The sequence below is a fragment of the Carassius gibelio genome, chromosome A3 (assembly GCF_023724105.1).
Source record: "Carassius gibelio isolate Cgi1373 ecotype wild population from Czech Republic chromosome A3, carGib1.2-hapl.c, whole genome shotgun sequence".
NCBI classification, from domain to species: domain Eukaryota; kingdom Metazoa; phylum Chordata; class Actinopteri; order Cypriniformes; family Cyprinidae; genus Carassius; species Carassius gibelio.
In genome coordinates this window covers 19,414,629-19,442,628 of record NC_068373.1, presented here as the reverse complement: position 1 = coordinate 19,442,628, position 28,000 = coordinate 19,414,629, and the positions used below count along the sequence as shown (strand labels likewise).

The window sequence follows — 28,000 nt, the reverse complement described above, 5'->3', positions numbered from 1 at the left end:
GTTGGCGTCATACCTCAGAACAAAGTTTAATGTTATTCTGCAGTGATATATGGTGCTGATAAAAAGAAAAAAGGGGCAAACTGTGACATCTGAACACTGTAAGCACTTGGGAAGTGATAATGTTAAAGAAACTTGAGGTCTAGGATTCCAGCAGACTGGATCATCTTTCATCATGCAACAATCAGAACACCAGCACTTTCCATCCAGGGTGCGTGAAGGAGCAGCCAAAGAAGAGGCTGTCCACCACCTGATCCAGCAGCCAATCAAACACCACCTCCCTGTTCCCTGAGCCAATCGTCACCCTCAGCTTGAAGTTCCCCCCGTCGCTGGGGTTGTTATTGTTGCTCACAGGAAAGACGTTGACCACTTCCATGTCAAAGGTCACAGAAGAGCCAACAGTGATTGCTGGTAGCTGGTTGGTCATCTCTTTTCCGTTCACAAACACAGCACCTGGAAAATGGAAAGCACATGGGAATTTAACACTAATGTTTACTGCTGTTGGTGACAAAAAGACACTTATTCTGATTTAAACTCAGGGAAGGTGGTGTTAGCCAAGTTCATTTTTAAATCAGCCTAAACTATCCATTTCAGTCAATCAGTTCAAAATGGACTGAAAGGGTTACTCCACCCCAAAGTGAAAATTCGGTCATTAATCACTTACCCCCATGTCATTCAAAGCTGTAAAAGCTCTGTTCGTCTTCGTAACACAATTTAAGATATTTTGGATGAAAACCTGGGGCTTGAGACTGTCCATAGACCGCCACAAAGATGCACTGTTTATACGTGTATTAAGCTTTGATTTGAAATAAAACAGCACATCCTTGTGGCGCGGAGGACACAGAAGAGCACACGCAGCGCAGTGGTATGGAGGGACACGGAGACCGTTGAGAAGAATTATTGAATAAAGTAGTTTTTTTTTGTTTTCTTTGCTTACAAAAAGTGTTCCTGTCACTTCATATAACCCAGATTGCACGTCTGATGGCAGATGGACTATTCTGACAATGACTTTTCATTCCTTTTGTGGACCTTGACTCTGTTATTTACTTGGCAGTCTATGGGACAGTCCCAAGCCTCCAGGATTTCATCCAAAATATCTTAAATTGTGTTCTGAAGATGAACAGAGCTTTTCTGGGTTTGGAACGACATGAGGTAAGTGGTTAATGACAATTTCATTTTAGGGTGGAGTATCCCTTTAATTTGATTCATTTTTATTAATCTCCCAGAAGTCAGTGAGTGTTCATTTAACTGTTTTAGCAATAAACATGAATACTTACCTAACATTTCTTATGCTTTGTTAAACCGATTACGTATCACTTTGGCTTGTGTTCACTGTGTTTGCTTAACACTGTCTGCAAATTAAGCCTTGATTATTTCTAGATTGTTACAATAGTTTTTTTCTTTAAAATCAACATGGCAGCAATAGTAACTGCTTTCAAGATTAATTCACATTGAAGAAGTTTTTTCAGCTTTGCCATCAGCGGAATAAATTACATTTTAAAATGTATTCAAATAGAAAAATTCATATTTTGTATTGTACTGTATTTTTAATCAAATAAATGCAGTCTTGATGAGCAGACGAGACTTTCACCGGCCCGAGACTTTTGAACAATAATGTATATACTGAATATCTTAAAAAGTTGTATAAATATTATGATAGTTTTAAGTATATGGTCGTGCTCGTACCATTACTGGAGATGCAGACAGCCTGATCCCTCTGCAGTGAGTCGGTGTCAGTTCTGCTGTCCGCACACACACCCAAACTGTCACGCTTATCTGTCTGTCCAGCAGCTGTGATCCTGCAAACAAGCCAAAAATCAGACACACAATGAGTGCCACATACGATAAGCCTCCTGATATGTTACTGTAAAAATGTTCTTTGTGATGATTCTGCATCTTTTTCCATATGTACTGTAATCTGATCTTAGCCTATTAATAGCATCCCGGTGTCATATATCCCACAGATGATATGCTATGAGAATATGTGGAAGAATGAAACGCTGATGTACTTGAAGGTGAGGGTCTGGCCACAGAAGTACGTGGGGGAGTTAGAGTACAGCACACCACCGCTACCAGGTGATGAATCATTGCGCATGGCGATGTTCTTCCTACTGCTTAAAATGTAACCATCCACGCCTGGAAGCCATTCTGTAAACGCACAATAAAACAACCTTCATGTAACACTTTCACACTCAGTGGAGGCGTTTTAGTTAAAATGTCCACTGAAATTTGTACATTTACTCACCCTCAAGTAGTTCCAAACCTGTATGAATTTCTTTCTTCTACTGGACATGAAAGATGATATTTTGAATGTGTTAACCAAATGGTTGGTGGTCCCCACTGACTTCCATTTTATGGAGAAAAACTACTACTTGAGGGTGAGTAAATGACAATTTTCATTTTTGGGTGAACTATCCCTTAGACATGCAGCGTAATATTAGAGCGCGTTTGCAATTTCAGGCTTTCGTTCAGTTTGTACCGTGGGGTGCTAGTGTGGTGTAGCCGGTCTGTGGGATGCTCCACGGGCTCCATTCGGTTCGGCCCTCTCCTCTGGCACACACACGAAACAGGTAGTCGATGTGCGGGTCAAGATGGAGCACCAGAAACTCAGGGTCTTTTCCAATGTATGCGTCCTCGTACTGAGAAGAGTTACCACGACGGTACTGCAAGCGGTAGTCTTGAGGGGTGAAGTCATCGTCCACCTACACACAAACAGTAAGCATCACCAACGGTCGCCTGCCTTGTGATTTTGCCAAGTAAGATATGCTCTTGGATCAACATCTTCTGTTGATTCTGGATCAGCATTACGGTCCAAAAATACAGATCTAACCCAATCACTACCCCTAAACCTAACCCTACCCATCATTTATTCCTAAAATCAGAGGGAAATTAAACATCTAACCCTGATTGTAACTGACATTTCTTGAAAACTTGTCGCTCAATTCTGATTGGTTGATTGGTATGTTGATCCAGGAACATGTTTTACTTTAGTGAAATCGAGTACACTATTACGAACAGGGTCACGCGGGGAAGAAAATTTCTGAAGGACGTGAACAGGGGAGGCCAGACGCACCTTACACCAGCGCACCAGCACACCGCCCGGTCTCTCCACCAGCTCCTCAATCTGGACGGGCGGATGAGAGGCCACGCTGCCGTGCCGAGCCACGTGCGCACGGAACATATGCAGCAAAGAGTCGTCCAGCTGCGCAGACAGACACGGGACGTCCACCAGCACAGGTACCTCAGGCAGACTGACGACACAATGTGAAGACTCATTACTGTATCTGTTCATGATATATATATGAATGCAAATACAGTTATCAATATCTTTATAGTTAATGTTATTGGTGTGAATGGCCTTTAGCGAGGAGTTAACTGCTCTTCAGATTTCTTCTGTATGTTACCATGAACGCTTCTCATTCTTTTTCCCAAACTGAGGGACGAGTCAGTTTTATTTCCTGATGTATTTGTTCTCTTATAATAAGGCTTAATTGACTAAATTAATATTACATTTTAACCCTTTAACTGCCCCACCAAGAAAAAAGCATTTGAAAATTTTTTTGTTTGCATTTCTTATCTCCTTATGTCATTAGTTACCACACTCAATGTATTTTTTTCAACACGTCCCATTATTTTTAAAATATCGGCCTCTACCAAATGGTTGATATGTCACTTTATGGCAAAAGTACCGGAATTCATACACATACTATGGAAATCAGAAAATATGAACTATAATGAATGATCAGAAAGTTATATTTCAGCAAATAGTACATTCTGACAGCAGAAAGGATTATCTGAAAACATTAGCTTAGCTTTTCTACGTTTACCATAAAGTGACAAATCAACCATTTGGTTGAGCAGGCAGTTAAAGGGTAACCAAAGGATAATTCTAAAACACTTTCAGATTAAATATCTTGTTTATTCTAAAACAAAGGATAATATTTAAATGGCATCCACAATGGCCACGATTATTGCTGTAATGAGTGTAGGCATGTAGAAACTTGATCCTTGGGTACATTTTAATCATGTAAAATGAATCACAGCTAAGGCAGCATGGTTTTATAACGCTAAGCTTGAGTGATCCAGCACACCCCTGCTGTTACAGTGGCCATCTCTCCATTATACTTTGAGCAGATGAGTCACAAAACAGATGAGTCATAAAACCAGGCATTAGTAAAGGTTAGGTGATACATTTTTTTTTTTAAATGAGTGCTTTAGTAATTATTTGAATACGGTCTTCTGAACTCCTGGAAAAGAGGGGTTTGCTTTTTGTGTTCTCCAGGTCTGAATCTCCGTGTATTCATATAATTGAGAGTGACGGTGTGGTTTCAAAGCTCTTCTCCATTCACTGGCCCAGCTGAGGTTTGTTAAGTGAATGAATTTGCGCGCTCCTCACCTGTCCAACTGGATCTGGAGGGCTTTCTTAGTGAAGCTGCCCAGCTTGTCCTCCTTCTCATTTATACCACAGCGGATGGCAGCCTCCCCTGAAGGGACAGTCATATAACATTCAGAACTGAACCTTAGGCAGTGTAGCGAATAATCAAATAAGCTCTTGAGGAAATTACAGCAACCAAGATGTTATATGGTGGCAGCACTGTTTGTGTTAAACGGTTTAAAAACACTTAACATTTAATCAGCTAACAATTTAATAAGTGGCAATTATCCAAATGGCAGTGCTGGTTCATATGAGCCAGTAGGTTCAAAAATGTGATTATTTTCTATACCCACTATACCTTCAGATAATCAAATTGCTGCTATTCAAATATTTATTAAGCATACGTCCAGCCTGATTTTGTATCATCCCACTGACATAGTCCAACAATCTTACATATGAAAGAAACTGACTGCTGGTCCTCATCTGGCACAAGGCGAAATCTAATTTTCTGATCTGATAAATACCTTCTCATAACAAATATGTCTGGTCTTTACATACTTTAAATCCCATGAAATCGGATTAGTGTGACTGTAGTTGAAGAATGAACAATGACAGACGCACCCTCTCGGAGCAGCTCATCAGCTGTGCTGACTCCATGCTCAATGAGCTTCTGACAGTCATCTAAGGGACTGACACTGTCCAGCTCGATGTTGTCAACCTCTTGAAGCAGTGTGTTCAGCCTCTCGGTGAGCAGTCGACTCACTGCCGTCTGCAGCTCCTGAAAGTGCCGTTGCAGAGTCTCACGCGTTTGACTGGCACTGCCACGCACCTGAACACACACACACACACACACACACACACACACACACACACACACACACAATTTACTACAAACATCTGCAGTACATATAGCTCAATAAATCCACATTTCCACAAACCACAGGCTAAAAAGACATTTTTTGATTTTAATCTAGTGCAATATTTAACCAGGATTGTTTTCTAAACTAGGTTTAAATTACAGTGATCGACAGATGATGTCTGTGGTGGCATTTCATAACTGAGATTTTAAACAGGATGCTGATACCATTGCACTAGGTAGCACAAGAAAATGATCCATAGTTATGATCAAAACAGCAAAAATTGCAATGTTGTGATATATTATTAAATATTACGATAACTTTTTTAATTGTAATATATTTTAAAATGTGATTTGTTCCTGCAAATGGCAAAGCTGAATTTTCAGCATCATTACTCTAGTCTTCGGTGTCTCTTGATCCTTCAGAAATCTTTCTGCTGCTTATATATTGTTATAAATAAATATTTATTAATATATAATACTTAATCATATTGTCCCATTGTCAGCATGTGAGATTGGCGATACACAATATTTTCATGCCAATTTATTTACTTACGTGAACCAACTCCAGGGTAGGGCTAAAAGCAGCCTAATATTAATGTAATCTATTAACTACACATTATATGTTTTTAGTCAAGTAGCATATGGATGTCATGTAAAAATATTTTTTATATGACTGAATGTATTTAGAAAAATGTAATAAAAACACTGAAAGGTACTAATTCTAATGCTAACATTTCCTCAGCTACAGAAAACGAGCAAAGAATATTTACAGAATCAAAGAACACTGACTTCAGTCTAGTGCGAGTTTATGCACAAAAAAAAAAAAAAACATTTTAAATCAATGAAGCTGTGTACACTGTATGATGAATACAATAATAATTGTAATAATTGAATAATAATTAAATTAAATAATAAAATAATACAACAATTAAATAATAATTGAATACAATAATAAATAATCTCTTATACATACACCATGTACATCTGCACTTTGTTTATAATGACAGGATTTGCGAGAGAGCAGAATTCAGTCAGCAAGCGCACGCTTGATTGGTTAGAACTCGCAACACTGTAAAAACACGTCAAAATTTAAATTGAACAAAGAAGCTTGAATATTAATTATATAATACGACTATCAGCACAACCCTAAAAAATACGAGTTCACGTCTAAAGAAACAAGCTGATAATTAAATAAGCCTGATTTGAACGCAAAATACTATTCTACCATTATAGAATGCAACAAAATGATTCAGAAATGTAAAGGTGTACATTTAATCAGATACGTAATGAGGGGTGCTTAAAACTAAGACAGGAACTTGAGTGCCACAGTCTTGTTTTGTACATGAAGCGTAGGTCTGAAAGCGGAAGTGGTGAGAAATGAATGGCACATTTCAAATGTTCTTGATGCATCTTTCAGACGAACTACTTCACCTTCAGTAAATGGAGCCAAGAGTGACAGGAAGTCTGGTGGTTTTCAATGTAAAAAAAAAAAAGAAAAGAAAAAAAAAAAAAGTTCCTCTTGTGAACATGAAACTTGTGCTTGCAACAGAAGTTTAGCGTGGGCTTTTCAATGCCACGTATCAATGAACATTTATATGTTCATTGATACATGCTTCAAGTACACTATAGCTTAAAAACTAGTGAACCATCACACACAAGCACACTTCACACGGACATAAAAGGAGATGTTAAAGGCAAAATTACGCTCTGTAATTTTAAGAATTCCTTGAGTCATATTTCTGGAATGAGGAAAGGTCTCATTCCCTTATAATCAGTGAAATTAAACGAAGCTCAAACGAAGGTGTTGACAATTTACACCATGGAACAGTACGTGTAGGTAAAGATAACGCCCTGTTGTCCAGGAAGTGGGAAGAGAGTCTAAAATAACACGGATAAAGTGGCGCAGGATAAATGGATGGACGCTGGTATTAATCAACCTCAGTGGAAAGTTCCAGACTCCGCTTTGTTTGCAGCTGACAGAGGAAATGCTTCTGTCCAGAGACGTGCATCATTCCTCAGACGCTCAAGTCTTATCAACACAATCTGAACATTTCGAGCCTGGACAGAATCCTCTGCCTAAATATTGTTACTCATGACAATGCGCTGTGAGGAGTGGGTGGAGGGAGGAGGCAGGACCTCGGGCCTCTGCTGCTTTGGGTTTTGGGCGGCTATTAGAAATGCTGACTCCCCATCACAGGATGTTTAGACTTAGCCCAAAACTGGATCTCTGGGAACAAGCCAGGTCAGAACGGTCCTACAAAACTCTTTAGAACAGATGTGTAATGTCAAACGCACACTGACACACATGACCACTTTGGGTGGGGAATCAGCAGGGACTTGGCCTGATATATTGATATCTGAGCCACAGAAGAATAATAATAATAATCTTGTAACTCGGTTTAGTGTAATGATTCAAAATTATATTCTTAGCTTGTTTGGATATTGATCAAATTCAAAACAATAACTACAAGTGATTTATCTTCCCATTAAAGTCCCAAATCATGCAGTTCCTTGTTCACTACAAAGCCAAATTTAGCAGTCTTTAAAAAAAAAAAAAAAAAACCCCAAGACAGCTAACACAGAGTGAAAGACTGTATTTTTTCAATCAGGTAGGGTACAAGTGATTTCAGAACATTTCAGCTAGTTTGTATTTATTGTGTATATATTATTTATTTAGTATAAGATTCATTTGGTTGAGTCGTGCTGCAATAAAGCGATTCCTTGTAGTCCTATGTGATCATCTGGTGATCATCTCTTCAGCGCGCAGCTATTGGTCCTGAGCAGGATAATTTAAAAAAGAAATTATACACATGTTTGCTGAGAGAATATTAATACAGTACTGTGAAGCAAAATATCAGGATACTTTGACATTGATTTGGACATGAACATGCATATGCCATTTTGGATCAAATACACCACAGCTCTGTATGTTTACAATGTTCTGGCTCGTGGGTAACAGGGTGTGGGAAACAGAGGCCATTTGTAGGGTTTAAGGAAGCCTCAGTGGCTGAGACCTGGTGTAACAACTTAAAGAGGAAGTAGAATAGAAACAGCTAATGTGAAATATACATAAAACTCAACCACGGACCAGGAAGCTGCTGTGCTTTTAATACATTAAGAGTTACAATACAGATGAGCCTCTACAACTGGAAGCTTGAAGTAGCTCTGCTTAAAAATGTAGTCTGACCTAAAGATTGACCACAAATGTTGTGCCCTTGCTGTGAACAACAGCGCATGTGATATGATCATATCAGATGCGATGCACATATGGGATCTCCCTCAGACAGCTGCACACGCTGTGAGGGTAATCGCAGTACCCCGGGGCGTCATGCAATCACTAGTCAATGATCCTGAAAGTTTGGTTTAATTCTCTGTCCTGTTGTCCATGTGTTTACCGTCTCATAAGAGGAGCAGGAAATTACAGCCTTGTTTACACACTGAATGAAGCATTCTGGGAGGTGTGGGGGGGGGGGGGAGAGGAAGTTGGGTAAGATGCCAGAAGCCAAGTCTGAAGATAACAGCGAGCTGCAGGCCAGCTTTACATCCTTCAGCCACCCTAGGAGACGTGTGGCATGAATCAGCCCTTCTGTACGGACCAACGGGCTTCCTGGCACAGAGGATCCAAGACAGCGGGAGTATCATTTACCCTCGCGCTCTCAAAAACACCCACATATGTCACATTATTTGGTTACGGTTTAGGGAACCACTGCCTTTGTGCAGCTGAATTGTTTCTGCCATTCTCAACAATGTGTTTGATGATTTTAGGCTATAGTGCATGCTGGGTGAGATCAATAGCAATTTCATTACCGTCTCTATGGGTTTGGCTTGACTGGAATGAGAGAGAAAACAGCGATCTCCTCCATGCAAATCTGTTTTTATGATAAGCAGCCATGACCGAGACATGGGTCAAGCAAAAGAGATGAGAAGGGAGGTTTTTCAGTTACTTCTATTTGTGCCAGGGTTGTGTGCCCTTCAGAATTGAATTGAGGATAGATAGTCATAAATATGAATTTAATTGGAAAATAGCCAATTGTTAAATTCTGAGTTTTGGCCACCCATGATTTTTGCTGCCCACTGTGAAATATTAGGGTTTTAAAATACTACCATATAGAATATATATGAAATATATACCGACTGGCTGTTACTGTCACATTGCACAGTTTCTGTGTGGACTGGCACTTTGCTTGTTATTGAAAACCGGTTTCTTCTTGCAGTAGCAGTGCAGAGAGTCACAGCCGTACCTGTTTGCGTGCCTGGCTGAGTCCATGCAGTCTCTGCTGTAGCTCGCTCCTGTAGTTTTGGGCTGCTTCAATGCTCTCCTTCGCCTCCTGCAGCAACGCCTCTGCCTCTATTGACATCCTTGTTGGCCTCTGCCAAATCACAAATATCAAGGTAAAGTGTAGAAAAACATTGCCATTGATAGAGATAACTTTTACTTTGACTGGATCTATCACGTATGGGTTTACAGAGCATTCTAGAGAAAGGCTGAAACCAAGACACGCCCATTTCAGAAAATGTCACATTAACAAAGCTAAACTAATAATAACAGGAGTGTGAAATTCCACACAGGCCAAAAAACAGTCTGTTCTTCAGGTTCATAAATTGAACAGCAACTTTATGAAACCATCAGGCCATGGTTTCCACATCATGTGGATGTGAGGAAGCATGATTTGAATCATAACAACGGGTTCACAGCCTTATCTGTAGAGGTTTAGCACAAGAGAGTGATACAGTTGTGTATAGTTATGACTAAAAGGCAAAGACACTATAAAACTGAGAAACCAGAATCCATGTCAACTGCTGTAGCAGTGCAAAAGTCACAGGAGTCATGGAAATTAATCACTGGCCTGAAGACCACATGTATTGTGCTATAAATTCATAAAACTAAACCGAAGCAGTGAGTCAAAGAGCAGCACAACAGCGTGGGCCACAGTATTTGACAGGATGACATCAGTCTGTGTGACACTCAAACTGCTCTGCCTGTTTGTGCTAGTTTAGAAAAGAAATCTTGCGAAATGGACATTTTAACATACAACTAATCATATATACTTTTAAAATAAGAGCCAAAAAGAGCAGCAGAGTCATTAGCCATCTTGAAGACTTGGCTAAAAACACCTCTTCCATCCTTTTTTTAACTCAAGCAATTATTCTAATTATATTCTAAAAAAAAATAATAATAATACACACACACACACTACCTAGCTTTTGAATCTTTTTGTATTCGATCAGTTTCCTTTTCAGTTATTGTACCATTAACAAAAGCAAAAAAAGACCTCTAACATTAGCTTGCTTTATTCTTTTTTGTATTGGTTTTCTTTTTATTATCTAAAAAGCCCTTGATGTGTACTGCATTAAGCAAACTGAGACTTGTTATAGCACTTGTATATCATTGCTCTTTTGTTGATTGCTTCCATTGTCTTCATCTGTAAGTCACTTTAGATAAAAGTGTCTGCTAAATGTAAAATATTTAAAATATATAGTTAACACTTTTGTATTTTTGTACAATAAACAAATCAGGTACGGTGTTGGGTCACCACTTGATGGAAAATCCGGATCTTGAAGCAAATACAGTCACACCAAAATGTATTAGGTTAATAAACAGCTCTCACGTCTTCACTGATCAGGCGATCTCCTTTAAGGCTAGCATGCTACAGTGAAACCACTTCCGTTGAAGATGACGTGAAAGCAACTGCTCTATTCTTACATGTGCCCATGTGGCCTAAGTTCACAAGCATGACGGAACCTACCCATAGACACAACCCTGAACCAAAGCTACCACTCCACTTCTGTACAACAGTGCCTGTATAACACTGGTGTCATTGTGCAGGAGAAAACAGCTGCCTTTGTTTATGCGTGTAAATGAACTCAAATACCAGACAGGTGGATCGGCAGCAAGTTATTCAGTTTACTCTCGTTTAACACAAAAGGTGCTGACCCTAGTGCACCAGAGCAGAGAATGAACCGGTGCTTAACTCTCAGAAGCCCCCTTTCATCTATACACCTATGAGAGAGAAGCCTAAATAACAAAACGTGACCTGCACCAACAAGCCTGTGAGTTTCCACAATCATCTACCTTATGATCAATGCATAAAAAAAAAAAATATTACAAAAGTGGAATATTTACCAAATTTTGACATTTCATGATCAAGGCAAAGGGAGGGGTTCTCCAAAATCACGGTCTAATCCTCTGATTTAGCAGCAGGGATCTCATCCAGACTGGGGTTAGTAATCTTGGCAAAGAGCATTAAAGACAAGCAATTACATTATCTGTTACTCTCCCAGAATCCTTTCCCACAAGTGAATCCATCAGGGAGCACAGCGGAGGACTAGCTGACTTTCAGTGGGACACGAATTACCTAGATGCAATGGCAAAAAAAATCTGCTGCCAAGAGACAATGTTGGGATTTCCAGTGTGAGGTGTAGCTGATCTGAGGATCATGTGTCCTAATTCACAATCTTTGACCGTTCACTGATAAGGGCCACGGTTTAAAGGGCCCTTCTATTAAGATGAAGTAAATAAGACTCATTTAAACAAAACACACAAACAGAAGGGTTTATAAACTTGCATTCTGCTGCCCTTCAGCTTTACACGTATGCGCTTCCATTAAAACGTCCAATCCAAGCATAACTGAGCAGTTATGTAAAGTGCAGTAATTCTCTTAAGAGCCATGCTGATGCACCGTGCACACTCAACATGTTTATACACGTCCAGCAACGGTAGAAATGAAAGGCAGCTGAGAGAAGAGCAGCACACATGGTAGCCCAAATGTCAACATCAGCTATGAAAAACATCTAAAATGTTGAGCAATTATTTTCAAACTCAAACAGCAGCTGCTCATGAGGCTCTTCTGTGAGGATCGCCACACCAACACTCATCACTTCAACTCAAGAGTTTTACAGTAACTTAAGCTCTTCAAGCTGCTCCACCCACAAACCTTCTCACGAAAAGACAACACCTCTAACTTAGCACTGAAAACTAAACCGTAACAAAAACATATGGGATTATTAAACGTTTTTTGCTGCATTACCTTAGGCGATCCGTTCTTGTGACATACTAACTTCTGCCGCAGAGTTCCGCCATTGACGCCCTGGCAACAGTAAAGAGCTGGAGACACATATTTTCACTTTGATACAAACCAGTCATCCAATCGGATGCCGCAGTGCTGTGTTTTCCTTCTGTCTGCTGTCAGCTCCAGCCAATCAGATGATTGAACCCATCTTGGCCCCGCCTGATCTTTTGTTAAAAACCAAAAGCGCATAAAAACGTCAGGTCCTTTGGCGTCATATAGTAAAGGTAACTTTGTTTTAATCGCAAAATGAGAGCGGTTACGTTACAGATGTTTATTATGTAGGAATAGTATCAAAGGCCAAGATTTTCAGAACGAACATCTACAAACAACGTTGTCACAAAGCGGAATAGAAAACTTACTGTGGAGTAGAGACGGTTTAGCTACAGATATTATAGTGCCTATAGTTATCTTGTCTATTTGGTTATTTATTGCAAAATACACTCACTGGCCACTTTATTAGGTACACCTTGCTAGTACCGGGTCCACCCCTTTTGACTTCAGAACTGCCTAAATTCTTCGTGGCATAGATTCAACAAGGTGTTGGAAACATTCCTCAGAGATTCTGGTCCATATTGACATGATAGCATCACACAGTTGCTGCAGATTTGTCGGCTGCACATCCATGATGCAAATCTCCCGTTCCACCACGTCCCAAAACTGCTCTATTGGATTAAGATCTGGTGACTGTGGAGGTCATTTCAGTAAAGTGAACTCATTGTCATATTCTACAAAGCCAGTATGAGATGATCTGAGCTTTGTGACATGGTGCATTATCCTGCTGGAAGTAGCCATAAGAAAAGGGGTGGACATGGTCAACAACAATACTCAGGTAGGCTGTGGTGTTTAAACGATGATCAGTTGTTACTAAGGGGCTCAAAGTGTGCCAAGAAAATATCCCCTACACCAGTGGTCTCAAACTCAATTCCTGGAGGGCCACAGCTCTGCAGAGTTCAGCTCCAAATCACACCTGCTTGGAAGTTTCTAGTAATCCTGAAGACCTTGATTAGCTGGATCAGGTGTGTTTGATTAGGGTTGGAGCAAAACTGTGCAGAGCTGTGGCCCTCCAGGAATTGAGTTTGAGACCACTGATCTAGAGTTTTGTATGCAGACTTATCATTTCAAAGAAAATGTTGAAAATATTCTTTATATATTTTCTGTATTTAATATATAAGATTTGGAATCTTGTGATAAATTATATTGCCTGATGTAAAAAAAGAGAGTATTATATATTTGTATTGCATATGTAAATAAATAATAATTAAATTCATATGGGGTTTTCAGTGTGGCAGTTTAATGTTAGAGTAAAGCGTGTAATAATTTGCTGTGCTGGTGAAGGTATTTTTATTTTTATTTTTTTTTGGCTAGTTGGCTCCAGTCAGGGTATGTGTTTACTATGCTGATGTTACATGTGTTCACTGTTGAACAGTGTTGTAGCACCAGAGGTTTGGTAGCTGCTTTGTGTGGGCAATGAAAGCCAATTATATACTCATACAGTGTTATTTTGTGATGACTCAATAAATGGATGGTATTTTATGATATGAAATTTTACAGCTTGAAGTAAAAAAAAAAGCCTATTACAGTATGTTTGCCTCTAAATTAAATTCTTATAGGGTTCAGAAGGAGCCGCTTATTTAATAATCTAATCAAGCTACATATAAGCTGCTGCTTGCCTTACTTTAGCAACGGTCTTCTAGCATTTCTCCTCCTCCCCACCTCCATCCTCACTCCTTTAAGATATTCTGCCCTATATACAGAAGCTATCTATTTAGTAGTCTCATAGGGGGTAAATTGGAGCTTGGGTTGCTTCATCCTTGAGCCCCTCCTTTGCATACAGCAAGCCAAATACCCTTAATCACTTATGAAGTAACATGAACATCATCATATGTAGCCTATTCTTTAGGCAAATGTAAAATATCACTCCTGTGATATGCAATTCGCTTGTAGTCTACATTATTAACGGTGCTTGATGCTGGGATATTTCTCCTAAAATTCTTCCTCTTGCAAAGCTGGCTGTGAAAATAGTTTAACCCTTTATTATGAATTGAAATATTTCTTGCACAAGAATATTCGAATTAAGCTCATTACTTTATTTAATATTATTTAAACTGTTGCCGAAAAATCTGACACCTAAAAGCTTTCAGAACTGTCAGAAAAGTGTGTGAGACTACATGAAATTTGATATTCTCTCGTTTCATTGGAGTTGAATACAGCGTCTTTAGAAAGGGTGGTAGCCACAAGAGGCCTGTCTCCACCCATATACTGCATGCCAAAAAAATATTGCTGAATTGTAATGTACGCAGCGAACACTAGAGGTCTGCAAGTGTGAAATGACATCTCAGAACGGATTTTCTATTATGTAACACTGGATGGCGCTGGATCACAATCAGCAGATGTTACATGGTCAGTTATATCTGGATGAAGGATGTGCAGATATTAATGATGGTGATGATGATTAGGGCGAATCAGTGAAAGTTCAAGTTCAAACACGAGTGCAACAGATCAGCCTTTCATATCACTAGTTTGTCATCTGTTTGTTAAATGTTTTCTCAAATATTTCATATCTTGTGTTGTTGGTTGCTGATTGATTACTAAACCAGTGTGCTAAAGAACATTCTGGGATTATTAATAATCAGACTGATTCAGATACAAAGGACTTTAGGAGTTCACATTTGAAGATGAAACAGTATATGGACTTGTTAAGAAGTTTTTTTCCCCTCAGTGTTTTTATGCAATAAAATGACAAAGGGATAATTCAATTGTTAATATTTACTTTCTATCACATCACCTATATGACTTTTGTGGCACATAAAATAAGATATTTTGAGAAATGTCTCTATTTTAATTTTCTGAGGTGGTAAATTTAGTGTTAAGTAGCCATGAATAGAACATGACAGTCATGACTGGATTCTGCCCTGAAAGAGGGTCATTGTGCTTTGACTTGGATATAAGAATCTGAAAGAAACCCCATGTAGTTAAGACAATAACTCTGAGCAGGCATTCAGGGAACCGTTTTGTTTTGTAGGCTTCATGCAGCCAAGCTCTTTTTGTACCCTACTTTGTAATCTTCAGGCTTCTTAAAACTGAAGGACTGACAGCATTTGCTAGATTTGAGAGGTAAGAAAAACAAAACTGTTACTGTGTTAATTTTTTTTTTTTTAATGTTTAAGAAAAACAGAACCAAGGAAAATACCATAAATCAGTAGCAGCAGTGCATATCTGAAATGCTCAAACCTGCAATTGGAAATTCACCTTCCAGCATCCATGGAGATAAATTGGACTAACTTACTAGTATGCATTTTATGTTATTATTATTATTAGTTGTAGTACAAGTAATAAAATAGTGACTTATACGTTTTAATATTTTCTAATAGTGTCTAATATATTTTATTATTAACCAAATTATTAAATATCTACTCAGTGTAGTATTTACTCATTAGATACTACTTAATCCAATAGAGACTAGATAATGGTTTTTCATTGCATATTAATCATTATTCTTTTACTAATTCTTCCACGAGATATGACTGATTTGTTATTAGTATGTATTTATGAGAAACCATTATATATTGTTGTTGGTAACATTTCTTATCTAATTTGTTATTTGCTTTATGGACATGATGACTAGTAAATGGCTACTTTATAATTACATTTTGTTAATATTTGTTAGCAATTTACCTATATTTGACAATGGATAGCTGCCACTGTTGCAAAGGAAGGCTATTGGTGAATAATTAATTACCTAGGCTACTAGTGAGATTATTTAATATCATAAAAAAAATACAAGTTCGTTTCGAGGACTGAAGTTAAACGGGTTTCCAAATAGTGCTCAGGTGAGTCATGTTTCTGATCGGGTCTAATCCACTCTTGGTCGGTGTGTACAAAACAAAAGCGCCAGCTACAGGACAAGGCTGTTTCCAGCAGCATGTGTTATGATGTCCCGTAGCATGTGGCTGTCAGCGCTGGAATACGGGGGTGTTCCTACACATAGGGACCGCCCTCTGGATGAAGCGGAGCCATTTACCACAGCAATGTCAGCCCAATCCGAGGCTGGGGAAATGCACGTTGCACGATCCCTGTGTGGACCCATCGCAGCACAGAAAATAACTGTGTGCGTACTACGGAGCGGTGGTACCGCCGACTGATATGTCTTCAGCACAGCTTCAAGGATCCCAGGAAAAAAACGCTCATGGTAATTTAAAGAAACATTGATTTAGCATATTTGAATGCATCGCATCAACTCCGCTCACGCCACCAAATCGTGTTTGGAGCTGATTTATCTGATGATGGTTTTCTAGAACAGACTGTTCCATCACAACAGAGACTGAAGATCCGATCCATCACCGATGCTTTATTCGCAAGTCCGTCACAGTGCTGCTAATATTCTCTTCTCGACATCGGAATAAGAACATCTGTGATTCTCAGGAGCCAGCTGCACCAGCTCTACAGTATTCGAGCATCCTTCCGCCAGTGTGCATCATCATCATCATCATCATCATCATCGCGCCCTGCAGCTCCATCGCAAGAGGGAGGATCCGCAGAGGAGCTCTCTGGGCAACACTACACACACATTCAGAGGATGCTTTGGATGTAAGATAAATAACGATGGGGAAAGATCAGGAATTACTTCAAGCGGTGAAGACTGAGGACCTGATGACGGTGCAGAAGCTCCTGCAGAGGCCCAAACCTGGGAAAGCAAGTAGGTTTTGCTTGATTATAAAAAAGCATTTGCATTATTGCTTGCCATGTTATGGCTGAAAGAGGCAAGAGATATCTTGATTAATTGGATCTTTCAGTTGAGAAGGCGAACACTTGCCCTGCTCTTTAATTATAGCTAGAGATGTTCAGGATTTCACTCAAGCTGTTGAAAATACCAAAATATGCTGTGTTTTGGCTGCTGATGTCCTCATCACGCTTCTTAACTAGCTTTGCCATCTTGGTGAACATCTTGGTTTTGGTGGTTAACCAGTTAGACCAGTATAGAAATTCATTACTGGACTGAGCTGGTCTTTGAAAGGTTCCCAGTGCTGGATACTGTGGTGTTCCCGACTGACATGTGATTGAAATCACGGTTGTTTATAAATCAATTAATTAATTAATTAATTAATTATTATTATTATTCTTTTAAAATAAAGTTCTGAGTTATTCACTTGATTTGCAATTTGTAAGTTACAATGATGTTTTCACCGTAAAGGGGCATTCAGCTGTTAATGAATGCTGTTTGTGCATGTGAATTATATGAACATTAATGAGCTTGTTTTGGAAATAAATGTCTTTCAAGAGGCAGAAAATTCTAGACACAGCTGTCTGGTAAACATGAAATATTTTTGCTATTGAGAAACGAAAAAAAAAAAAATTGTAAACTGTAATATTCAGTTGAAAAGCAAGTGTGAACATTCATATGCCCATCTAGATTGAGCTTCTGATGTTCTGCTTTGCATACCACAGACAGAGGTGGCTGCACCTCAAAATTCATTGTGCCGGTCTGCTTTCTATCTCCTCCACCACATCTGTGACATTATCAGCAGCGTCTCACACATCAGCTCGACTGAGATTTCTTTGTCTCACATGCCTGTCTGTGTCGAGCGTGTTCGGATTAGAAGAACCCCGGGGGCTCGAGGCAGAGAGCCACGGCCATCACAACGCTCTTCTGAGCACCAGGCTCTGTTCTCCAGTGTGGCAGCAGCACACTCCTGTTCGGCTAAACACTGCCCCCTGTAATGATGGGTGAACGAGCATGAGGTGCAGCCACATCACTGCACTTTCACAATAGGAGAGAGAGGAAGGAGCTGTCAGCGAGCTTCTTCACTTGGCTATGTGCCATCGAAGCAACACGTAGATTTATGTTGTAAACTATGAAGGCTTTTTGGCCCTGAATATGTACGAGGCTGCTCTGTGGGATAAACACTGACTGTGATATAATCTTGGAGTATTGTGTCTTTTATAGTTGGTTATTTCAGGACATGGTTAATTATTGTAAGTCATTTCATTTATATTTTGAAGAATACAGGTGTGTTTTGAGAGCTTCCCTTATGAAGACCTGTGTTGAGTTCATATGTCATGAAAGCAGTAGAGCTTTACAGACAAGTTAATGCATTTCACACAAAAACAATGCATCAGCTTCTTCAAACAGAGAGTCATACACCTTTGTGGAAGTGTCGGTTGGATTTTATTTAAAGCTGTACCTCTGTTTTGGAAACACGATGCTACCCAGAAGCCAATTAGTTCTAGTCACAGCAACTGCAGTCTCCTGCTTGACAGTGATTGGTTGTGCTGGATGCTGTCTGGGCTCTGTAACCAAGTTTTAGTCAATCGACTGAAATATGGTATTTGCATTTGTTTTGTACATAAATCCTATCATGATAAAGCTATAGCTTATTCGTTCAAGATAATATTGACTATAGCTTTGAACAATCAAGTGGCTGGTTGTGAACATTTTGGTATATATTCTGGAAATGCTAATGATTCTTAAACATAGGAACATTGACAGGAGACGGCAGATAATAGTTCCTTTATACATTCGAAAACATATTAGTTTTCATTTACAGTGTTTTTCTGGCTGGTACTAGTACATTTACATTAGTACAGCATTTAATTTCCTTACAATTAAATTACCTCTTATTGAACCAGAGCAGAAATTCATGTAGCTGCACTGTGCTGTAGAATTACAATGATTATCTCTGTATTCATTATAGTAATCTTCCATTTCTCAATAACACGTTTGAAGATTGATTCTAATAGTTTGGTGTCCTGTGCTGGTGCTTAGGTTCCCAGCATGCATTGTGGCATAAATTATGCAGTTGCGTTTGCATACTGTCTGCTGATTTATTTTGTTGTTGTTGTTACTTGGTTGTAATGCTCAGTGATGTTCAGAGTTTTTAAATCTAAAATTGTTTGTTAATTGTGCATTTTGTATGCTGTTATCAATGTGTGCACATTGTGTATATTTTTGTACTTGTTATTTATGTATGTACAACATTGCCACATTGCAAGTTATGAAGTTATGTAAATGTTGGCAGTATGGTGAGGGGAGTTCAGAAAAACATCATAAAACTTCCCCCAAAAAGTGAAACGAAGCTGCTGGCCAAGCTCATATTTGCACTCACTGCCAGTCAATATTAAGACAGTGGCTTGGAGCCCTGTAGCTAATCCAAGTAATCATTACTTCCACTGCTTAATGTGATGATTGAATTGCCGTGCAGATGGCTTTAAGTGAGTCGCAGAGAGAGAGAAAGAAAAGAGGAAAGAGTGCTGGGAGGGAAAGCAAGGGAAGCAGAAATAAGACACATCTCACTGGATGGTTGGCCACCTTAAGGGGATTTTAGAGGTGAGCAGGACTCTCGTGCAGATGTCTCACATGGAGGTGAACCTGCTTTTCTGTCCATTTTTCTGCAGTACTGAGGTCTGCATTCTGAGGTGTAAGTGTGTATATGAGCCCAGAGGGAGGGTGAACTGGAAAGAGTGTTTCCAGACCATATCTGCACAGCATTTTCCCACGTGTTCAGCACTTTCTTCACCTTTTCTGCAAACTTTCGTTGCAGAAGCCTACAGAAAGTAATACATCTGGAATACAGTATATCTTATTGCCGTAAATTGCTGATTAGTTTCATTGACTGCACATTCTGATGAAGATGTGACGGATGGGCTATCCGTTCTCCACCTTTACAACCTGTTCACGTCTCCCCGCAGCAATTAGAGCTGAGCTATTTTAGCAGTTGAAACATATGGAGTCCCTAAGGAGAAGAAACTTGTAGGCCTCATTCACTCTGCTTTCCTCTGTCAGCTTTATTCTGGTGTTTTGGAGTGAAATAATCTGGTGAAAAAATGAACACCATGGGGGCGAAGTGCTAGATTGATGGATGACTCTCAGCCCACCAAAGTAGTGATACTGTTGAAATAGGTAGGATGTGGTTGGAGGATGTTTTTTTCTGCATATTTCTAAGCTCAGAGCTCAACTGGTTGGTCAGGTGGTTGGAAATCCTCTGCAGTGGGTGTCCATGGAGATATCTGACATCTGTGTGACCATCCAGGACAAGTGTAAATGGAATGTGGGTGGTTGACATGACACGACATGATTATATGACTATATTTAAATGTCTAAAGATTATATAACAAAATCAGGTTTTAGTAAGTACTCAAAACATGAAAATACAAATTTGCAGTGATCCTCCATGATGTTTTCTCTTTTCAAACAAACAAACAAAAAAAGAATAGTAGTGAAATCGGTAACACTTTAGTATAGGGTCCAATTCACACTAATAAGTAGTTGCTTATTAGCATGTCTATTATTAACATATTGGCTGTTTATTAGTGCTTATAAAGTACATATAATGCATGACATCCATAATCCTACCCAAATACCCTAAACTTAACACCTACCTTATAAACTATTAATAAGCAGCCAATAAGGGGTTAATTGAGGCAAAAGTCATAGTTAATGGTTAGTTAACAGTGAGAATTGGACCCTAAAATAAAGTGAGACCGTGAAATCCTAGTATTAAAATGAAATAATGTAAAAACAATTGGCTTGATACTGGAATAGTGGAAAGTTTTTTGTGTTTGTAGTGAAGATTTGTGGTATTGTATAGGAAACTTAGCCATATGTCATCATAAATTAAATTAAAAACAATTACACTTTATTAAAAAAGTTCTAATTTTCTTGTATTCAAACACACACACACTGAAAAAAATATTTCATTCATCCAATTAATAAAAGAGTTATTTATTTTTCATTGGGTCAAGTTATAGATGTGAATCATTACCCTAAATTATTTTAATTGGATGAATGAAACCTTTTTTTTTTTCAGTGCAGAAAAAATTAATAAATAAAACAAAACAATAAAGCATCTGAAGGACATCAAAATACCAATAAATGAAAAATAGTATGTGAAATGTTTTCTTTCTAACATTTTACAGTGAGACTCAATTTGTTAACATTAGTTAATGCATTAGATATCATAAACTAACAATAAACAGCATTTTTTTTAAACCGGTTTATGTTAATTAACCATTATTCGTTGTTAATTCATGTTCGCTCACAATAAATGATAGGCTACTACTTCAAATGCCTCAGTATGTTGAATTAATGATGCATTAACTATTGAATTAATGTTAACATACAGAACCTTGTTTTCTGAAACAAATAAATCAAATACATTTGTATAGAATATATAGTTCTGCCACACCAGATTTAAAAAGTTAATTATTTAATTAATAATTTAGTAAAAAATAAAAAATAAATAATTCAGGTATCACTTTTGAGGTATCAGTTATCTGTATCAGTATGTGTAATACAACAATAGTTCACTAAGAGAATGTCAACCACCCATTGTCCTGTTTTTGCCTTGGTCCCCTGGAGCAATTACAACTCATGACCTTAATCTGAGGACCTGACCCACATAATCCTGAAGGTAGAGGGGGCGACAGGAATCTTAAGCACATTAACTGTTGCCGATTCCTCCCAGCATGTTCCTGCAATACTCTGTTATGTATAAATGTGCTTATCCCTATCACTTTGATCAGACTCCCCAGCACAGTGCACATTAATTCTGTTTACATTTTGTTATAAAAGCCTTAAGTGTCTAATTGCAGTTTTGATGATAAACCCGTAGTGTTCTTAAATCAAAAATTGATAATTAAAGGGATGAAAAATGCCCTTGTACAGTTTTGAAAGTCTATAAAACCTTGTGCTATTGTGAACTTCAATGGGAGGTGTGAAGAGAAACGGGATGAAGGCCGACAGCTGTTATGTAACCTCACACAATGGAGTCGTGAGTGTGGTGGAGGTGGGTGGACACAGAGAGAGGCTGGATAGTGGACTGTGTGTTTTGTCACTTCTTATATGCTGCAGTGCTAAAGAACATCCCCTGAAAATTTTAACTGAATTGATCATTGAAACTGAATTTTGAGAAGATTTAAATTTGTCCCAGATATATATAGCTTTCAGATTATATAAAAATCTCAATTTTAAAAAATGTACCCTTATGAGTGGTTTGGTGGCACAGGGTCACAAATCCACTACAACACACATAGTTGATGTGTTTTTGTAATTTGTTCTAATTTAATAAAATACATATTTAAGTATTATTATTGAAATTGTTGAAACCATTTTAACCATTTTTTTAAACAGTCCTGTAAATTTTTTTAATTTTATTATCCTTATTTTTCCCTCATAAAATATCTTGATTCTCTTGATTCAAATATATTCCATTCCATCATCTCAAAAACAAAATTTTTGCTAAACCTTTGGAAAGTGCACATATATGCTGTTTTATAACAAAGTTCGGGAGGAACAGTCGCAGTTCATTAACCTGATTAACACAAGTGGAGACCAATCAGTAATCAACTCATGACAAGGTATAAATAACAGCAGAACCTATCTCTGTTCATTGACAGTTTTCAGCATCCCTCCTCCACCCCATTTCTCCTCACTTATAGATCCATCTACTCTTACCACAACCGGGGGGAGTACTCTGGGTTCGGGCCACATCCCGAGCTCGGAGCCCTCCACCCGGACAGCACGCCAAATACGCATAAACTTACGGTATTAATATACGTAGATGTGAACTCGTGAAATGTTCTTAGTAGTATAAGTTTCTAATGAAGGCCACTGCAGCAGTCATTCATCATAATTGGCACCCCAAATAAACAGATTTAATGAGCGACTGACTAAAGCACTATTCGGACGGGACTAGTTTTCTAAACTACGCTTGAGTTTCGATTCTTACCACCTGACGTCTGTGATTTTCATGTAACAATTCGGACGGGACTAGTATCTCCGTGTTTATTACAGAGGTGGGAGGGTCTGATTTGTGCATCTGGGCGTCACATAGATCACGTGCATTGCATTCATTCAGAATGATTGCCTTAGTATTATTACACAATAAATACTAAATGGCTAGTATAGCAAAACCATGTTAATGTGTGGTTCCTTTAGTTTAACTTGTTTTTCTTTTTCTTTTTTTTTATTAAATGTAATTAAAACATTATGTTACTGAGTACATAAATGAACGTGAGTAATCTTACCCGATGCTGATATTACAATAGCCGGTATTAACAGTTTACGCGACCTTGCTCTTGATTTTATTATTTGTATTATTTTTTTTATTATTATTTATTTGCCGCTAAACAAATATATCAAACATGCGCGCGGTAAGAGCATCTACAGTAATTCACGTTGGCCAAAACACACAAGGAAACGCGTTGTGAAATAAAATATCACCGGCAATCACAGACATTCGCATTCGGACGGGATTAGTTTTCTCAGAGGATCACTGAGTTTGCTGAAAAACGGTAGGTAATTTGCTCTGGAATTATCACAGAGGTTGTGTGAGAAAAACACAGACGTGGCAGATTCGGACGGGATTAAAATCACCAAGTACGTCTGTGAAACGCAGATTTCTCTAACGACCCCCTGTGAAACTAGTCCCGTCCGAATAGGGCTTAAGAGTGACTCAGTAAATCTGATGGTACTGAACATTAGAATCTTTTCTAAACTATTGATATTGAGGATCTTCACATCCAGATGTTGGACTGGGCTGAGCTGACCAACAGCCAGCTGTGTGGAGAAACTGCCTGCTGAGAAAGATTGCAGATGTCTCTGTCTGGAGGCCATATCTGCTGGGCTACAACAGATGAACAGATCACTTATCCAGCAAACCTGAATCCATCTGATCCTTACAGACTCAGGCATGATTAAAGTTCCCATCTGGAGTGTGCATGAGGAGATCTGGCTGGTTATGTGATCACAGGGGTGAAATTTGCACAATATAAGGATGCACAATGAATTGGTAGCATATATACTGTACACGCACAATTTTTATCTTTCTATTCATTAAACAGTCCTGAAAAAACATTGAAAAAAAAAAAAAAAAAACATTTCTTAAGCAACAAATAAGCATATGCGAATGATTTCTGAAGGATCATGTGACACTGAAGACTGGAATAATAATGCTGAAAATGCCATCACAGGAATAAATTACATTTTAGAATATATTCAAATAGAAGATTTGTTTTAAATGGTAATACTATCTTAGACATCTTTCAAAAACATTTAAAATCTTATCTGTGCAAAAGTAACAATAGTGAAGATGGGTTTGCCATATTGCATTGTAGGAGAAACACCAAATATTAAGTCATGCTATGAAAGTTCAGAACAGATAGGCCTGTTCAGGGAGCATAATATTTTTCTGACAAAACTACAGACATATTGTCAAAATTGTGTCTCACACATTTTCCAAGATGCTGCTTTCCTAGCTCCCAACTGTAGGATTGTTTCATTTATATGATTTTCCTCTTAAATAAATCTTTTGCTGCTCAACAGATCACTCTTTTCCAGAGGGGGCAAGTAGAGTCAGGAATTTGTCTCAGCCACGGACCCAATCTGTTGAGGAAATAGACGTTTCACCCCCTTGTAACATTAATCTTCCTCCCAGTGTAGCTCCAACTTATTTCAATCCAATCTAGTCTATGAATTAATTCTCTCCACTCTGGCCCACTTTTAATAAATCATAACGTGCACTTTGTGTTAAATTAGTCATGCGCATGGTAAAGGTTTCAACTCTGAACTGTTTTCTTTGCCTTTCAGTGATAATGAATTTTCTAATGGATTCCTGATGATGTCATGTATCACATCACTATCAAGCAGAGGGGATAAAAACACATTTTCCAAAGCTTTTCCATCTGATGAGTCCACATGGCTTGAAAAGGGCAATGAATATTTTAACAATATAGATACAGAATTTCCATTAATATTCTACAGTTTTTTATTTATTCAACCTTTTAGTCATATCTCACTTTGCATATACCTTTGAAAAAGCATTACTCTAATAATGGATCTAACTGAACTTTAAGGTAAAAAGTTTTGGAATGCCCTTTAAGACCCGTTTTTAATCTGGCTAGAACTGCATGTTCTTGGCACATATATTTGTCTTAATTACGTTCAAAGAGTTATTCTACTGTCATTGTTTCCACAGTAAGGAAAGGGTTTGTAGATGCTTTGATGAGAACAATCAGTAGGATGTTTGCATGAAGACCATTTGTGTTGTCTGATGTTGAGACTGTCTGCATATGTAGTTTAACAACTGATGCCTGTTTATACTTAATACATCTCTTGTCATTGTACCATGGTACATTATCTAACTGTATTTGCACTGCCATTAGAAGTCGTCATATTTATTGTGCCACTGCTCATTTGCATAAAGTTTATTGTCACTTGTTGCTGTCCAGACACTTTGTCTTTGCAAATCACTCGTTGTCAGCTCCCCTTTTAGACATAATCTCCTGTCAGACTGATTCTTGGGATTGCTTTAAAGAGCAGGTCAAATGCTATTTTAAAGTGTCCTAATATTGTGTTGGAGTCCCCTACAACAGGTTTAAATGCATTTAAGGTTAGAAATCATTATAATTTTCTTAGAAAATACATTTAATATTAGAATTCTTTTTCAGTGATTTGGAAATGATTCGTTCAAAGTATTTCTCAGTTTAAGCTCGAATGAAGACTTATTTGTTTGCCATAGCTTTTTATTCTTGATGTTATTTGTTTAATTGTCTTTTATCTCTCACATATTTATTGTGTTTTATGTAATGCTTTGTACAGCACATTGGTCAACAGTGGTTGTTTTAAATAATGCTTTATAAATAAAGTGACATTGACATTAATGCTCGAGCTTTTTAAAGTCAGTTGGATTCTGATTGTCAATGTTTTTCTAGCTCATCAGTTGGCAACAAACTGTTCTGAAAGTGATTCCAATGATATCGTTCCTCTGTGATGATGTATTGCGGTGTGGATTTACTTACGTGGAACGATTATTAACTTTTTTTGTTATAATTATTGCCTTCAATGCAGGGTTATCAGCATTAAATGAAACCATGTTTTGTTCATTTAAATGAAGCTGAAATAAAATAAAGTATAAATATTAGATGGACATTGTAAATTAAATGAAAGTTTTAAGTTTAAGAAGTGCTAAAATGACCAACTAGAAACAAATAAAAACAAATACATACATTACAAAAAATGTAACTAATTTCAACTAAAAATATAAGAAAACTGATTAAAATTTGATTAAAACTATAATAGTTTATATATAATACTAAAAATAAACTGCCTTAATGTGAAAGATCTTTAATTCAAAATGCAACTGACTGTTTTTGAATATTAATGCGGTTATAACAACCACTAACCCTTGTGTCATATTAACTTTGCATCGTTGTACAGTATGAGTTGTCTATTGAGAAAAGTGCTTTCCATGATTGTGGATTTCAGATCCTTGGATTATAATCTGCAACCGACTATTACTGAATACTGAGGATTATTTTCACAACGACTGACTCGGTGACTGTATGTTATCTCTCATCTCATCAGGCTCTGCAGGTTGAGGCTGTTTCCCAGCAATCATAGCACTACACTGCTGGACCGATGGGCTGTTCGCTGCCCTAATGAGATTGGTTCAAAGATCAGGCGCTTCTCTTGTGTGTGTGCTAATGGTGCCCAACAGGGCAGCGGAGAGCAGGCATATGGTGCCAGGGTTTACAGGTGCCACACTGTGAGAGTGGTCCTGGCAGAGATCAGGGGCTGAGAACACTCATACTGGGATGCCCAGGATGAAGATAAAAGTTGCCCATCACTCATGTCTGCTATGGACACTCTCATATATTTTTGTCTCGTTCAGCTTTGTGGCACTGATAAGTTTGATGCATACTGCAGGGAGTACGGCATACATTCCTTCAGACTTCTGGATAACAGATGCCTTGTCCTGGGGATCTGTCGTGCCCATCCATGATTTCCTTATCGCTTGCTATCTCTCTCCTCTCTATTTTAAACAGAAGCCTTCATCCTGCAGTGATGTGTGGGTGGAGGAATCCCTCCAGAACAAAATTATACTTATACTACAGTTACTATACTACAGTTTTTTATTGAAGCTGTAAATTAGCTTGCTTTCAACAAAGATGGCTTTTAAAGTCTCGCGTTTAATATCAGCATGTAACGATAGTTGCGATTGTCTTTTCATCCCTACTGTGACATAAATCTGAATAAAACAGCTTCTCAAATGAGACAAAAAAAAGATATATAATTGCAAAGGGAAATTAATATTTGTAAAAAAAAACAAAAACACGCAGCATGGATTAATGATTTATAATAAACAATGCAATATTCCATTAACAATTCTCATATTAGCAATTGAAAAATATTCCATTAGCAATCATCAGTTTTGATCCCATGGTGACTTTAAAGGAATAGTTCACAATAAATAAATAAAAATACCTGAAAGTTCTGTCATTTGCTTCCCCTCATGTCATTCCAAACATGTATGGCTGATAATCTTCCCCTTCAGTAGGCTGTTAAACGTTGCAATGTGGAATCAAGAACCCTTTTTGTAAACCATTCATTAAGGCCAGTTTTGTGAACTAAATCAACCAATTCAGTGAAAAGATCAGATTCAAAGGAATGTTTAGTGACTAATCGGACTTCACTTCTGTTCATGAATGCACAAAGAAGAGGACTGAATAGTGACTACGTTTATTTTTTTTGGCTTCAAAAGACTTGCAGTATAGTGCCTGAGTCATATGGACACTTTTATGATTCTTTTATGGCGCTTATAACAGCCCCCATTCAGTTTCATTGTATGGAAGAATGTGACCAAGATATTGTTCAAAAATTCACCTATTGTGTCATACAGAAGATAGAAAGTCATCAGATCTGCA

General features: G+C 38.1%; 2 protein-coding genes across 13 annotated transcripts in view; one reads left to right on the top strand and one right to left on the bottom strand.

The window, feature by feature from the left end:
* Nucleotide 1: 1 nt before the first annotated feature.
* On the bottom strand, nt 2–12,421 carry LOC127951047 (cytokine receptor-like factor 3). The gene is made up of 9 exons (XM_052548660.1): nt 12,260–12,421; nt 9,473–9,601; nt 4,994–5,201; nt 4,394–4,481; nt 3,071–3,248; nt 2,477–2,699; nt 2,007–2,145; nt 1,684–1,796; nt 2–450 (listed from the first exon to the last, which is right to left on the bottom strand). Exons 2-9 carry the CDS (start codon nt 9,587–9,589, stop codon nt 182–184), a joined length of 1,335 nt encoding a protein of 444 aa, XP_052404620.1. The 5' UTR covers nt 9,590–9,601; nt 12,260–12,421; the 3' UTR covers nt 2–181.
* Nucleotides 12,422–16,252: 3,831 nt separating this feature from the next.
* Nucleotides 16,253–28,000, top strand: part of LOC127950987 (caskin-1) — a 99,405-nt gene continuing 87,657 nt past the window's right edge. For 4 of the 12 annotated variants that reach the window (XM_052548508.1, XM_052548519.1, XM_052548530.1 and 1 more), the window contains exon 1: nt 16,254–16,997. In XM_052548508.1, the coding sequence (XP_052404468.1) occupies nt 16,904–16,997 (94 nt within the window). In that variant the 5' untranslated portion in view covers nt 16,254–16,903. Of the gene's footprint in view, nt 16,998–28,000 lie in introns of all 12 variants that reach the window. The other 8 variants (XM_052548546.1, XM_052548573.1, XM_052548564.1 and 5 more) reach the window with 3 other exon arrangements.